General features: G+C 54.0%; 1 protein-coding gene across 2 annotated transcripts in view; it reads left to right on the forward strand.

Annotated features, from left to right (window-relative positions):
- Positions 1–3,909: 3,909 nt before the first annotated feature.
- GRID2IP (Grid2 interacting protein) overlaps positions 3,910–16,097 on the forward strand; it is a 32,655-nt gene continuing 20,467 nt past the window's right edge. The window contains exons 1-2 of one of the 2 annotated variants that reach the window (XM_047089387.1): positions 3,910–4,323; positions 12,405–12,559. In XM_047089387.1, coding sequence (XP_046945343.1) covers positions 3,910–4,323; positions 12,405–12,559 — 569 coding nt within the window. Of the gene's footprint in view, positions 4,324–12,404; positions 12,560–13,498; positions 13,513–16,097 lie in introns of those variants that run through there. The other variant, XM_047089389.1, reaches the window with a different exon arrangement.

Consider the following 16,097-nt stretch of genomic DNA (forward strand, 5'->3'; position numbering starts at 1 on the left):
TGCTCTGGGGACAGTGCTTCACCCAGAGCTTTTGGTTTTTGGTTTTTCCAGTGAGGATATACTGCAATCTCCTTAGCACAGTTTGTAATGTAAATGAGACCAGACGACACATACGGACACATCTATCTCTCCCCCCCCCCCTCCACCAACACAACACGCATGCTCACATGCACACACACGGTAACTTGGAACACCTTTGGGTAAACAAACTCGGGAAAACATCCAGCTCCATCATGATGACCTATTAAGGGTATCGTCCGCCTGTCTGATCCCCATCCCCCACATCCTGAGAAAAGGTTTTGATTATAAGAATTTAATTTTAGGGGCGCCTGGGTGGCGCAGTCGGTTAAGCGTCCGACTTCAGCCAGGTCACGACCTCGCGGTCCGTGAGTTCGAGCCCCGCATCAGGCTCTGGGCTGATGGCTCAGAGCCTGGAGCCTGTTTCCGATTCTGTGTCTCCCTCTCTCTCTGCCCCTCCCCCGTTCATGCTCTGTCTCTCTCTGTCCCAAAAATAAATAAACGTTGAAAAAAAAAAAAGAATTTAATTTTAGAATACTGTTAGATGTGCAGAAGAGCGTGAAGGTAGTACAAAGCTCCCTGCTGCCCCACACCCAATGTCTCCTATTGCTGGCATCTTACGTTACTATGGTACCTTTGTCACACTACTGTACTAATACTGATCCATTGTCATTAGTTAGTTCTGATTCCTTAGTTTTTGCCTAAAGTCCTTTCTCTGTCCCAGGATCCTGCATTACATCCAGTCATCAGCTCTCCTTAGACTCCTCCAGTTTTTTAAAAAAAAAATTTAATGTTTATTTATTTTTGAGAGAGAGACAGAGACAGAGCCTGAGCTGGGGAGGAGCAGAGAGAAAGGGAGACACAGAATCCGAAGCAGGCTCCAGGCTCTGAGCTGTCAGCACAGAGCCCAACGTGGGGCTCGAACCCACGGACCATGAGATTGTGACCTGAGCCAAAGTCAGACGCTTAACCGACTGAGCCCCCCAGGAGCCCCAGTAAATATTTCTGTACGTGCCCATCTGCAGCTATAGTAAGCCAAACTTGAGTTCACGCTGATGTCCCCAACTCTAACCCAGTGCCACGTGGATCATTCTAGCTCTCCCTTTTGCTTGTCTGTGACCTCCCACTCTGCCAGAGAGTAACCTGGCCCCCACAGTCCACTTACTTAATTGTTCAAGTCCAGCATGCATGTGTGGTGATTTCACGGTTGTTAACCTGTACCCCAGTGGGGACCGACTTCACCAGCTACAGCATAGCGCTGTGTGCTTAGTTATATGGACTCCACACATTTCCAAAATTACTTAGGTGAGCATCCTTTCCCATCCAAACCTTATTTCATGGCCTGGACCTCCTCTTCTGATGATGGTAAATCCGACCTCCTCTTCTGATGATGGTAAATCTGGCCGTTGGGTTGATATTCCCTGTGGATACTGGATCCCCCTGCCTTACTGAGTCTCATCATTCTCCTCTGCCATCACTGGACTGAGTGATACCTCCTACCTCAAACCAGTCTGAAGAAACCCTCTCGGCCCACCCACCAAGCTCCGTGACCTCATGGGGGGACCCAGCCATGGCCCAGCTCCAGCCAGCCTTCACTCCCGTCTGAACATCACTGCTTGCCCTCCAGGACCACGCAGCAGGGGCCGACCACTCTGGGCCCTGGCCAAGCTGTCCAGCCATCCTGCTGGCCTGCCTTGTAACTGGGGCCTTCTCAGGTTACTCGGAGGATCACTTTGCCTTAGAAACTCCAGCTGTCACCTCGGGCGCATCAGTAACCGATGCCAAGGCCCTGAGCGGTGGAGGGCTGGCCACAAGCAAGTGTCCCCAGGCATCCCGCAAGCCCCGTGCTCTGTCCCCGCAACCACTGAAAGCACCAGTGAGGAAGGTGAGCGATCTGGGGGTGCGGGGGGTCATCAGCCAACATTCTGGGATGGGTGGCCCTGGGACACCTCCCTCTGATGCCCCAAGATAGCCCATCAGCCCTGCCAGGAGCCTGGATTCCTGTTTCTAGGGGAAGGTGAGAGAGCAGAGAGTGGCCCGGACCAGGAGCTCGGGGTGGGCGGGGGAGGGCTTGGGTCGCTCTGCAGGGCTGGGGACAAATAAGAGGGCTTGACATGGTGCAAAAGCCCAGTGGGGTCTGAGTGGCTTTCAGTCCCCGTGACTCTGTGGGCTCCCCAGGTTGTGTGTAGAGGTGTGAGGTATTGCCTGCTCTGGCCTCTGGTAGGCAGCTTGCCATTGGTGCGCTGGCCAGACAGGTGTGCACGTGGAGGGGAAGCACGGCTCCCAGCCCCAGCTTCAGAGTTTCCAGCCAGCCCCTCTTTGACTGTGGGGGAGCTGGCCGCCTCCCTCGCGGTACGAGAACTGACCTCAGGCTCCTTTAAGACACGGTGATGCCCCCACCCCATCTGGGCCCGGTGCACCCAAGAGTCCAGCACTGCCTCCAAGCGACAGAAAACGCGTCCCTGAGACCCCATGGCAGGATGGCCACTGGCAGAGGAGGACCAGGTCCCCTGGGATGGGTTCAGGAGTAAGCCAGCCGGTCTTGGGGTGTGACAGCCTCCACCACACCCAGGGTGCTCACACTGTGTCCTCTGGTGGCCAGGTGAGACAGATTCTCACCTGGTTGTCGCTTAAAACCGTTTCTTCCTGGCCCACGATGCTGTCAGAACCCTGGGTCTCCTCCCCGCCCCAACCTCAAAGACATTTTCAGGTGCCTGGGAGTGGGAGCCACGGGAGACTGACTCCGTGCAGGGGATCCAGGCATCTGCGGAGGGCCTTCAAAACCAGCCGTCCGTGGTTCTTCGAAGCCAGGGTCAGGAAGTCCTCAGAACTAAGGACTCTTCCCCGGAAAACTAAGCCTTCACACCACATACTGCCTACAACTTCAGAGGCTGTCCCTGGGCTGCTGTTCTAAATAGACACAGGGAAACACAGGTTGTTCCATCCAGGACAGTCCCCCCCCCCCCCTCCTCTCCAGGTTGTGTTCGTTAACCTTAAAAATAAAAATTATTTTTCCGGCAAAAATGGGTTAACGCAAGAATGGTAGAGAATGGTAATTCAGGACAAGCCTATGGCAAAAGTCATAGGCTAGTCCGCCGAACCAAGGAGGGGAACTTTCTTTCACAGAGAAGGAGGAGGAAGTCAGGAAGGGTTGTTTTGAAGGAAAGCCCACTGGGAAAAGTGAGGGATGGGGGCGAAGACAGCTCCTCACTGGCTCAGCTGAGCTGCAGGGCGCTCCCTTTCTCGGACGAGAGGCTATGCACATCTTTCCCTGTTGGACCTGAACTGGATGGTTCTGTTCTGTTTGATGAGTCCTCTGTGGGGGTTGGTAATAGATCATTCTTCCTACAGTTGAGGTAGACTGTTATGGCTCCCCCTTCTGGCCTCCTGGCTCCCTTTTAGTGAGGTTTCCCATTATTAATTTTCCCATTAAGGTTTGTGGCCCCAGCCCACCTCACCGGTGCCCACATCTGGCCTCTTTTGGAAGACAGAGGCACCCCCCACCCCCCCCCCCCCGGCTCCCGCCCCCGGCCAGGCTCTCCTACAGCCGGGAGCCTAGAGACCTCCAGGTCAGCCATACCATGCTTCCTTCCCCAAGGAAGTCAAAAAGGAGAGTCCTACAATTCAAAGGGAAACTCCCCGCCAAAGTCAGTAGGAATTTGTGAGTTCATGTCACTGGGAAGTCCCTTTGTCACATGGAAGTTGGTGAATTTCAGGCACAGCTGGATCCAGGAGTTCAGACACTGTTTTAAGAACTAATTCTCCACGTGGAGGCAGAGAGAATTAGAGGCTCAGACTGGCGCATCTCCTGGGCATCTAAGCGGCCTGCAGGGCCACAAGGAATCCCCTGGGCAGTGTCTCTCCCTCTCCAGCCGCACCGCCAGCGCTGCCATGCCGGCCACCAACCAGGGCTGGCCCGAAGACTTTGGCTTCCGGCTAGGCGGCTCGGGCCCCTGCTTCGTCCTGGAGGTGACAGAAGGGAGCAGTGCTCACGCCGGGGGTCTGCGGCCCGGGGACCAGATCCTGGAGGTGGAGGGGCTGGCCGTGGGCGGCCTGAGTCGCGAGCACCTCGTGCGCCTGGCCCGGCGCTGCCCGCGCGTGCCGCCCAGCCTCGGCGTGCTCCCGGGCCCCGACGGGGGTCCAGCCGCGGGATCCGGACGCGCGTCCCCGACCGCAGCCCTGCGGCCGCTGCGCCCCAGCAGAGGCCTCTCCCTGGGCCGCGAACTGCTGCGTCTGACGGGCCGCAAGCGCCCCGAGGCCGTGTACCGGGAACGCAGGCGCAAGGCCCAGGAGTTCAGCCGCAAGGTAGGAGCCGCGAGGGGTGAGGGGTGAGGGGTGAGGAGTCGGGGTGGTGGGCAGGGGACCCTGGGCACGGGCCTGTTGTGGGCCTGGAGCTTGAGGCTCCCATAACCTGGGGCTGAGGAATCTTCTGGAGACATATTTACCAGAAATATAATGACATTCAAGCTTCAAAGCCCTGTACCTTATTTTGTAATTCTTAATCTTTTTTTTTTAAGTTTATTTACTTATTTTTGAGAGAGACAGAAGGAGCCAGCGGGGGAGGGACAGAGAGAGCTAGAGAGAGAATCCCAAGCACGCTCCACACTGTCAGCACAGAGCCTGATGCAGGGCTCTAACTCATGAGCCACGCACGAGATCATGACCTGAGCCAAAACCAAGAGTCGGACGCTCAAGCCACTGAGCTACCCAGGCGCCCCGTAATTTTGTTAACTCTTGTTCGGTTGTTTTGTAGAAGTTGCTTTTCTTGGGGCGCCTGGGTGGCGCAGTCGGTTAAGCGTCCGACTTCAGCCAGGTCACGATCTCGCGGTCCGTGAGTTCGAGCCCCGCGTCGGGCTCTGGGCTGATGGCTCAGAGCCTGGAGCCTGTTTCCGATTCTGTGTCTCCCTCTCTCTCTGCCCCTCCCCCGTTCATGCTCTGTCTCTCTCTGTCCCAAAAATAAATAAACGTTGAAAAAAAAAATTAAAAAAAAAAAGAAGTTGCTTTTCTTTTTTATTGACATACACAGGTGTATAAAGTACATCAAGTGTACAGATCAACACATTTAACATATGCACAACCCTTGTAATCAACCACCCTCCTCAAAATGTAGAGCAACAGAATATAGATAATGACAAATGTAGAAAACAGAACGATTCCTTCTCCCCGGAAAGTTCCCACGTGCCCTTTTTTCTGTCCTATTCACCCCATCAAGAGGTAGCTGATATTTTGAACTCCATCATTAGAGATGACTTTTGCCTGTTTGTGAGGTTGGTGTTAATGGATGTACTTGATGTTAATGGACGTACAGCACGTTTTCTTTGGCGCTGAGCTCCTTGTTATGCCCGTGACTCTCACCCACATCCTGTGGTAGTGGATGTTCCCTTCCATTGCCCGTATTACTAACATAGTGTCTTAGTCTGTTGCGGCTGCTGTAACAAAACACCAGGGACCAGGGGGCTCAGAAACAAAAGGAATTAATTTCTCACCATTCTGGAGGCTGGAAGTAGAGGTTCTCAGCACACCAGCAGATTTGGTGTCTGGTGAGAGCCACTTGCTGGTTCATAGCTGGTGCCTTCTCCCTGTGGTGACAGGGGCAGGGGGACTTGCTGGGGCTTCTTGTCTAAAGGCGCTAATCCCATTCGGAAGGGCTCTACCCAGAGCCCTCCCAGAGGCCCCACCTCCTAATACCATCATCTTTGGGGCTTAGGATTTTAATATATGAATTTAGGAGGAACACAAACATTCAGAGAATAGCACATAGTGTTCCTTTTTTTAAAGAGTCACAGTTGTTTCAAGCCCCCACAAAACTGGGATCTGGCCCTGCCTTACACAGCAGTGTGGCTGGCTAGCTGGCCATAGGAGGCCCCGGTTCATGTCCCCCAAACTTCCAAAAGCATTTCCTCTCAGACTTTGGCGTGAACAGGCCCTGAGCGGTGGCAGGTGGGAAGTTAGGGCTTCCCTGAGGACTGAGAGTGACAGCCTGGAATGACCACAAGAAGAGCCCAAGGTCTGAGTCACCTACAGGAAGCAAGGGGTGGCCACCAGGAGAGGTGGAGACCCAGGGCTGGAAAGGAAGGTCTGAGGATGGTGTTGGCCTCGGGCCAGAATCCCAAGCAATCCCTGATTTGCAGAAACCTGACCCTTTTCTGGACAAATCCAGGCAAACCCAAGAAACTGGGGTGTGACACAGTCATGGAGGAAGAGGCTGACCAGTATGGTCATGTCTGTTTAGGACCATGGGCAAGGTCTCCATGCAGGAACCATCTCAGTCCATCCCCCCTCGTATAGCTGTCCTCCAGGGCCTTCAGATGTGGATGCCGAGTCCAACACCTTGGGAACTCAGTTTGATGATTGGGACACTCTTCCTTGTCCTCCATAGAAAGGTCACTACTCATTCCTCCTCTTGGCAGAGCTTGACCATGAGATTTGGGGGAGCAGAGGGCTAGGAAGCCCTGTTTGCATTTGGCTGTTGCAGAAATGGCTCCCAGCCCACTGCCCAGTGTCAGACCTCCATTCACCTAGCCTTCTCCAGTGCCCAAGCTTGGTCCAGTCCTCCCTTCTTCTAAACCTACCCCCCCCCCCGCCCCCTGCCAGGAACCTCAGCTCCACCATGTACCCTGGTATGACTCTTTGTCTGGGCAGGACCCCAACTTGAGCCTTTCAGCCCATGCCCCTGAGCAGGCCAGCCTCTGTAGCCAAGTATATGCAGTCACTCTCTCATACACACAACACTTAGCTCTGGCCTCCCTAGGTCACCAGTGTCCAGCTCCTCAAAAGATATGACTTCCTTTCTATCCCCAGAATAGGCTCTGCTGTCGTAGCAAACAACATCAAACATCTTGATGTCTTTGCACACCCCACGGGTTTATTTTTCATCCATACAAAGTCCTCTAAAAGTCCAGGCGACACTCTGGGGTGGCTGACCTCTACATGAGGCCCTCAACATCCCAAGACGCCCCCATCTCAATGCGAGGCTTCAGGGTTTTCTCTAGAAGAGAGCATGGAAAATTGTGCATCAGCTTTTAGGGACTTCAAAAAGCAAACTACTGCACCTGCAGTCAATGTTCATTGGCCAGAACTAGTCACGCTGCTGCTCCCAAAGGGTGCTGGGAAATGTAGTCTTCTGTGCATCCAGGGAGGAGAGCTTGAAATATTGGTGAGCACTTGTGCCCCAATCCGTCCTGGCTGCTGTAACAGAATGCCACAGACTGGGTGGCTTAGAAACAACGAGAATTTATTTCTCACAGTTCTTGAGGCCAGAAGTCCAAGATGAGCGTGCCAGCCAGCATGATGGAGTGAGGGCTCTCTTCCAGGTTGCAGACTTCTCTTGTCCTCACAAGGGGGCAGGAGCTGGGAGCTCTCGGGGGCATCTTTCATAAGGGCACTAATCCCACCCACAAGCACCCCACTCTCATGACCTAATCACCTCCCAAAGGCCCCACCTTGTAATACCATCACACTGGACATTAGGTTATTAACATATGAGCGGGGGATGGGGCGGGGGGTGCACCACCATTCAGACCACAGCAACTAGTAATGCCTGCTAGAATTCCAGATGACCTGGAAGGCCTGCCCGAGGCTCCGTCCAGCCTCTGGCGAGTTGGAAGGGGGCATGGTCAGAACCCCCAGAAGGTCAAGGTGGATATGAAGACCTGGCCACAGAGCAGGGCCAGGGTGGTGACCAGCGCGGGGAGGAACGTGACCGGCCGCCCAGGCCAGCCATGATGTGTTTTCTGGCAAGGGGGAGTGCTGGGTTCTGGTTAGAGCTCACCAAGCATCTCCAAAAACTGAGAGCAAATCCCCAGGAAAGACTGCCTCAGGACAATCAAGGGCTTTCTGACAATTAGCTTCCAGCGCTCTCCCTGCCCCAGTTTTTCCTCCTTGAAGATTCTGATATTTAATAGAAATCCATTAGTGTCCCGTGATGGTGCCTCACGCTTAGATATAGGTTGGGAGCATCTGGGTAATAGCTGACACCAAAACCGCACTGTGGCACAGGCCCCAGGGGGGAGGAACTATTTTTTCCTCTTTCTTACATAAAACGTCTTTCCAGCTAGCCATGTTCTCCTTTGAATTGAGGCTGCATCTGACTTTGATTTCAAAACCACTAACCTTCCTCGGCACAGTGGGTGGAAGAGAAGGGGGTGCTGGTGCTGCAGCCCACCCTGCTCACCACCAGGGAAACTGAGGTCGGCAGGGGAGCTGCAGGAAACGCCGTGAGAGGACAGCCAGCCACCACTGTGGCTCTTCAGTTCAGTTCCAGAAACATCCAGTGAGTGCCTACTATGTGCCAGGCCCTGTGCTCAGGTCTGGGTCTCAGGCCGTCGCATCAGGTCATACCAGGCGGAGGAGACAGACGTGTGGGGTGCGTGTGCTAGGACTCAGGCCTGACGCCCTTGAACCGCTGTTTCTATGGCATCATCACCTCTGGAAAGCCTTCCTGAATCGCCTTGTGCGTCTATCTAGGAGGGAGTTAGACATGCAGTTCTGAAGTTCAGGAGCAGGCTCTGGGCTGAAGATCAAGGTCCAGGAGTCACCATTTGGGGTCCTTGCCCAAAGAATTGCCACAGGGTGCTGCAAGAAGGGGGCGCACCGTAGTGGGTCAGGGCAGTTGGATAGAAATAGCAAGCGTAGACAGCTCTGGGCCAGAAAAGTTAAGAGCATGATGGGGTTGCAGGGCAAGAAGGACTTGATGTACTCATGTATTTACAGGTGGGGAGGGACTTGAACATTTCTAAAAGCTCAAGGGAAGGAAGCAGTAGAGACGCTGACATCCATGTGTTTCGCCATCATTGATTACGGGCGTGATGCGCCAGGGCTGGGGAGACAGCCGTGATGAGGGCAGGCAGGGAAACTGCTCCCCTGTAGCTCATGTTCCTGTGGGGAAGAGCCAGAGAGGAAGTGGACAAATCTATAAACAAGCTATCTGGGCATAACGATCAAGGAGGTGAAGAAATAAACAGGGAGATGAGAGAGAGATGGGGGCCATTTGGCCAGGGTGGTCAAGAAGCGTCCTCAAGGAGGTGGCTTTTGAGCGGAGAGCCACGTGACAAGTAGGTGGCAGGAAGAGAAGGTGGGGACAGGTGGGGCAGAGGGGTGTCTGTGGACTGGAGGGTTGACCTTGACCAGGAAGTGGGGAGCCCTTGGTTCTCGGGCGGCAGAGGGTTGTGGGGAAGGATGCTGTCTGCGGATGTCTGGAGGTGGATGGAAGGTGGGAAAGGTGGTAGCGGACAGCCCCAGCTCTGGCGGAGGCTGCGCCTGCACTCCCCTAACAGAGATGCGTGGCAAACTCACAGGCTCGCTCTGCCGCCCAGCCTCCCACCTCTGCTTCGGGGTCAGCTCAGGTTGTCAGTGTCCAGACACACCTCAGACCCCTGACCATGAAGGGAGGGTTCTCGTGGAGTATGGACAGACCATGGCTAACTGCTACATTAAAAAAAGAAGTGTTTGGGGGGCACCTGGGTGACCCAGTTAAGCGTCTGACTTTGGCTCAGCTCATGATCTCATGGTTCTTGGGTTCGAGCCCTGCGACAGGCTCTGTGCTGATGGCTCAGAGCCTGGAGTCTGCTTCAGATTCTGTGTCTCCCTCTCTCTCTGCCCCTGCCCCACTCACACTCTGTTTGTCTCTCTCTCTCAAGAACAAATAAACATTTTTAAAAATTAAAAAAAAAAAGCCACCTCACTCTTGTGATTCCATTCACAAGAAGTATCCAGTGTAAACAAATCCGTGGACACAGAAAACAGATTAGTTGCTGCCACCTGGCTGGGGGAAAGCGGCTGAGGGAGTGAGTACTTCGTGGGCATAGAGTTTCCATTTGGGGGGATATGAAAATGTTCTGGAACTGGATGGTGGCGATGGTTAAACCATGTTGTGAATGTACTTAATGCCACTGAATCGTACACATTAAAATGGTTACAATGGTAAATCGTATGTTACGTGCATTTTTACTACAGTAAAAAATAAAGGGAGAAATGATAACACGCACTCTTTTTCCTGACTGTATAAACCATATAAACTGTAGAGAAAATGGAAACCACTGACTTATTTAAAAAATCCAGATCACTCTAAAACTTAGTGCATATTTCCAATTCATAGATATATGCGTAATTGTATATGTACAAAAATGTAACACTGCATATCCCATTTGTAACCTGTTTTTTTCACTTGCCTGTTTATCACATTTTCCTGTATATTTTATAACAGCTTCATTGAGCTATATCCACATGTCATACAATCTACTTATTTAAAGTGTACAATTCAGTGGTTTTGGATATAGTCACAGATTTATGCAACCATCACCAGGATCAATTTTATTTTTTTATGTTTGTTTACTTTTGAGAGAAAGAGACAAAATGTAAGCAGGGGAGGGGCAGAGAGAGAGGGAGACACAGAATCCAAAACAGGCTCCAGGCTTCCAGCTGTCAGCACAGGGCTCGAACCCAGGAACCGTGAGACCATGACCTGAGCCGAAGTTGGATGCTTAACCGACTAAGCCACCCAGGCACCACCACGATCAATTTTAGGACACTCTAGTTACCCCACCAAAAGAACCTCCACAGACTTAGCCATCACTCTCCATTTCATGTTTTTTTTTTTAAATGTTTATTTACTTTTGAGAGAGACAGAGACAGAATGAGAGTGGGTTAGGGGCAGAGAGAGAGGGAGACACAGAATCTGAAGTAGGCTCCAGTCCCTAAGCTGTCAGCACAGAGCCTGACACGGGGCTCGAACTCACAAGCTGTGAGATCATGACCTGAGCCGAAGTCGGACGCTCAACTGACTGAGTCCCCCAGGCGCCCCTCCATTTCATGGTTTTAAATAAAGATCTTCAGCACCATTTTTTCTGACCAAATAGTCCCACCTTACATCAATTGCAAGATGCCCGTTTTATTGACCATCAACAGAGAAAAACCTGTGCCAGTTAACCCATGAGCCATATTTCCTTATTACTTACTCATCATTTAGTTTAGTAGTCATTGAAAGAGAATTTCTAGACTCATTTGGAACATATTTGGTACCGGCAATGCACGTAAGTCAGTTCAAGTAACGCGGTGAACATCTATGACCACATCCATATACATGAGCAGGAACAGCAATTAGCCATAAGATACATCCTGATTTCAGAGATGCTCGCCCCCAGAATCAACGATGTCCAGTACCACAGGGTATCAGGTGAACTTGGCTCTCCAACAACAGAAGTTGACTGTGCTAACTTGGGCAGGAGAAAGGGATCGGGGGAGGAACGGTTCACAGAGTCGGCACTGGAGATCCAGCCTTAGAACCGGGACAGGACCAGCAACCTGAGGTCCAGCTGTCCTAAACCACCCAGTTAGGACAAGTCCGCTCAGGGTGCACTGCGGGGCTTTGTCACCACCCTGAGCAAGCTTTGCTGTCCCCCTCTCTCTGCATCATCTTTTCAAGAGGCAAAACGCTGGACAAGAGCCTCCAACTGCCCAAAGCTACCCTTGGCTGCCCCGTAACTGCCAGAGTCTTGCCTCCCACATGGTTTGGGGTTTCCCCCTTTCTTGGCTGAATAGTCAGGACTACAACTACCCCCCCAAATGGATGTGCTACAGTTATTTATCCAGTATTATCAGGATTTCTGTATTGCTTCCAATGTCTCCATGAACAATGCAGAGTGAACCTCTTCACTCATAAATCTTTGTGCATAGTCTTGTCTTTCAGGACAGATCTAGGATACGTTTCTAGATCATTGGGTAAAGTCCTGGTGCATTTTTAGGCTCTGAACACACTTACCAAGCTTCCCTCCAGAAACATGGTGCCCGTTTGCATGCCCCTTTCCAACGGCTGCGTGGACTCCTCTGAGTAGATGTACCTTGATTGGTACCAGCTGGTTTGGACACAAAGCAGAAGAAAACAGAAGTCCAGAGAGAGCACTGGAGGAGTCCAAATTCAGGGCTAGGCACACACCCCGGGGCTTTTTTGTGGTGCCAGAATGTTCCCTGTGGGATCTCTCAGCGAACCGTGTGGTGGCAGGGAGTATAGTGTTATAATAATAGTAACTAGCAATTATTGAGTGCCTGGCACATTTTAAAGCTCTTGTATTGATTCCTTTGATCCTTACAATACTCAGCGGAAGGGCGGTCTCTGGGTTCGAGCCCTGACCCCGTGGCCTTGGGCAAATCAACCCCACCTCTACCAGCTTCCGTTTGCTTAGATGTCAATGAGGGTGTCAGCCCTGCCACCTTGTATGGCTGCCGTGAGGCTGGAAATGACGTGACTTGGGTAAAGAGCTCACGACGGAGCTCAGGCAGTGCTCCAACTGTCCTGCGGAGGGAAATTGAGGGCCTCAAATTGAGGCACCGGAGGCGAGCAGTATTCTGTCCTGGGTCCCTGTGGCCGTTCACCAGACCCTTCCTTGCAGGTGGATGAGATCCTGGGGGACCAGCCAACCGCCAAGGAACGGGTGTTCGCTGCCCTGAAGCAGTTTGCGGCACAGCAGCGAGTCGATGACCTGGTGTGGGCGCTCACCCTGGTGCTGCCCAGAGAGGCTCGTGCACCACTCATGGACAACCTCAGGTACCTTCGTTGGGGGAGGACTGGGCAGGCAGAGTGTGTCTTGCTTAGAGATGTCCGCTGTTCTGCCGCTGCCCCAGGCGCTATGCTGTGCGTCCTGCCACGGAACTGAACCCCAACACTGACCCACTCGCAAGGTGGGCCGGTGGCCTGAAGGCCGACCCTGGGAAGGGCGGCTGTTGGCTCTGCTGGGTGCCAGGGCATCACTGTGTACAAGTCGGGATGGCTGCTGGATGCTGGGCTGGGACAGGCTGCAGAGAGGACCCATCTCCTGCAGGAAGGACGCCCCGTGCTACAAACAGTGTGTGCTCTGTGCCCTCTGATGATGCCAGCTGTGCGCCAGGGACCTCATCAGGGCCCTAGAGAAACACTCTCTGGCTGAATCACCCCAGCACCATTATTATGCCCATTTCTCGGAGGCAGACTGAGGCTCAGAGAGGTTAAGAGGCTGGCCCAAAAGTCACACAGCAAATGAGTGCCGTCACAGGACCCTGAACCCATCAGCTGTGCACTTTGTGTTATGCTCAGCTTTGGACCCTGTCAGTTTGTCCTTTAGGAAAAAAATTTCCTGGTGGGTTTACACCTGGCGTGGCCCCTGAGTCTTCTGAGCCCCCCACACCCACCCCCTTTCCCACCAGGGCATCACAGCCCTGCACAGCACAGCTTTGATCAGGCCCCCTCCGAGTGATGCCTGATGCCTTCCCTGCCGGGATCCTACGGGGTCTTTCTCTCCTCACCCTGCCTCCAGGGCCTGCGACGGCTCCCCCCTCCCCCTTCCTGGGCTCAGCCCGCCCCCTCCCCTTGCTGCCATTCACCCCACAGCCTGCCCCTCCCTCTGGGCCTGGCCAATGTCAGGGACAGGGCTGGCCACCCCCCCACCAAGCCCCGGCGCAGCGTCTCGGCTCTGCAGCGGAGCACAGAAGGCCACCGAAAGAGGCCACCATGAGCTGCCTGGGGTGAGTTAGGGGCCTGCCCCTTGCTAGGAAAATCCAAAGAGAGGAAAAAAAAAAGTTATTTCTACAGCCTAATTTTCAGCAGATGATGCGCTGGTGCTGAGGGCTCCCTGGGGAGGTGATGGATGGGCAGCCCCCCACCCCACCCATCTCCACCAGGGCTGGGTTAGGGTCGAGGGCGGCTCGCCGTCCCCTGGGAAGTTGGCACACTTGTGTCGAGGCTGCTAGTAGCTGGACTCAGCTGGCCCTCTCGGTCCCCCCCGTCTCCCTTCGGAGCTGCCCCGGCTTCCGTCTCTGTCGCCTCTGTCTCCCGGGACAGCCTGTCTGCCTCCCCGAGCCTGCTTTCCCGTTCGTTAGTCCCCAGGCGACCGGCAGTGGGTCAGGAAGAGCCGGGGTGGGGGAGGCGCCCCCTTGGGCGTGCTTGGTTTAGAGTTCGGGGAAGTGGGAACCCTGGACAGCCGGGGATGCCCGGTCCCCGCAGCATCCCCGGGGCGCTGCTGGGGAGGATGAAACGGCAGCTCCGTTGTCAGCGATTGTCAAGTTCGATAGGAAAATTGGGGAGGATGCTGGCAGAGGGGGCGGCGCCCAGCTGGGCTCCGCAGGGAGAGGGGTACCTTGGCAGCGTGTGGCCTCAGCCGCCCCCACCCCCATCTCCTTACCGTCCACCTCCCCACCCCCACTCCCAGGCTCTGTTGGCCCACACGCTGGGTTCCAGGGTTGCGGCAGTGATCCCCGTGCAGCACCTTCTATGGGAGAGCTCACAGGGGGTATGGAGGAGCCACAGATACAGTTACCTGTGATTCTGAGGGCTGAGCGCCAGCAGCCCAGGGCTAACTCGGCAGGGCGCAATCAGGACAGGCTCCCTGGAGGAGGCAGCAGGTGCCCCTGCTGTGGCTCAGTGACCCTCCGAGTCTGGCAGTATGTCCTATGGGGCTGGGAAGACAGCCCCCTAGAAGATTTCATCAGGGCCAGGCATGTAGCCACAGAAGTGGACCCTGCCAAGGCGAGGGTGGTGCCGCTCAGTACCCAACACTGGGCACCCAACAGTACCCGGCCGTGAACCACCTTGCTGGGGTGGGTGGCCACAAAGAGCCACCGCTGCAGCCTTGGGATGTCCCATTGGGGAGAGACAAGGTTTAAATGAGAGATTGAGCAGCAAGCGGTAGGTGAACCTGTGTGTGTGTGTGTGTGTGTGTGTGTGTGTGTGTGTGTGTGAGAGAGAGAGAGAGAGAGAGAGAGAGAGAGAGCGAGCTTGGCAGAGGCTGGAACCCACCCCAATCACCGTGTGACCTCTGAGGGGTGGTCCCAGGGGCCAGATCAGAAGGCTTGGGAAGAAAGCAGAGGGAGCGGTGAGATCATGGAGCACAGCAGCCACATGTACCTTTTTAAAAATTAAATTTAATGATTATTGAATAAAATTTAAAATTCAGCCTCTCCGGCTCGCTGGGCACATTTCGAGTGCCCAGTAGCCACGTATGACTAGTGGCTCCCGTGCGGGACAGTGCACATTTAGAACGTGTCCATCGCCGCAGAAAGTTCTCCCGGTCGGTGCTGCCATGAGGGTAAGGTCTGGGTCAGCGGTGGTAACGTAGGCCAAGGGGTTCGTTCTGCAGCTCAGAGCCTAATGTGGGTCTATCCCCAAAGGGATCCCAGTTTGATGAAGTGATAAAATGACTTTCTAATTAGGACGGGCCAGGCAGTTTGGGAAGTGTGACGTAGTCAGGAGGGAGCAGGGGAGCGAAGGTGGCTTTGCAGTCTGCTGTGTTCCAGGGAATCTAGAAGGAGCCAGAGGGGCAGCTGGGTGGGAGGAGAGGGAAGCAAAAGCCGTGATGGAGGAAGCTGGGATCTGGAACCCCAACAGACCTAGCTTGAACCCCCGGGTCCACTCACTGGCCATGCAGCCTTGGGTAGGCTGACTGGCCTCTACAGTTTGTCTGAAGAATGGGGCTGCCAACCCTTACGTGTTCCCAGCAGGGCTCTTGGTAGGAAATCACATAAATGAAGTGTGCCAGCTACAAGCAAGGAAGAGATCGGTTGAGAATCTGGGGTGAGGGGACACCTGCACCCCACTTCATCCTCTTCTGCTTTAATGACAAATGTCCGAGGCACCATAATGCCAAGCGATTGGGAGAATTCTTATGAAACTGAGCAGAAGTACAAGGGACGTAGTATGTGCTCAGTTAGTGTGGGCTTCCCCTGGGGAAGATCTCTTTCTTCCTGGCACTGTTGGCATTTGGGGCCCAATAATTCTCTGTTGCGGGGGGTGGGGGTGCTGTATGTTGTCAGATGCTTACAGCATCTCTGGCCTCCACCCACTAGATGCCAGTAGCACACTTTCCTCCCAATTGTCACTTTGTGACAGCCCAGATTGTCTCCAGACAGTGCCAAATGTCCCCTGGGGGGCAAAATCACTCCCCAGTTGACAACTGCTGTCCTAGAGTGATGTGCCTTTAGTAGCACCCTCTCGTGGGGCAGGCTCTGCAGCAAAGGCCAGCTGTCGGCTGACCCCTGCCCTCACCCCCCACCATGTCGTCTTGGGCTATCTGGCCAGGGGCAGATATTATCCCCTTCTGATGCCTTCACTGTGC

This window comes from Lynx rufus, unplaced genomic scaffold, assembly GCF_022079265.1.
Source record: "Lynx rufus isolate CCGP_SWC_20201006 ecotype Redwood Valley unplaced genomic scaffold, mLynRuf1.p SCAF_27, whole genome shotgun sequence".
NCBI classification, from domain to species: Eukaryota; Metazoa; Chordata; class Mammalia; order Carnivora; family Felidae; genus Lynx; species Lynx rufus.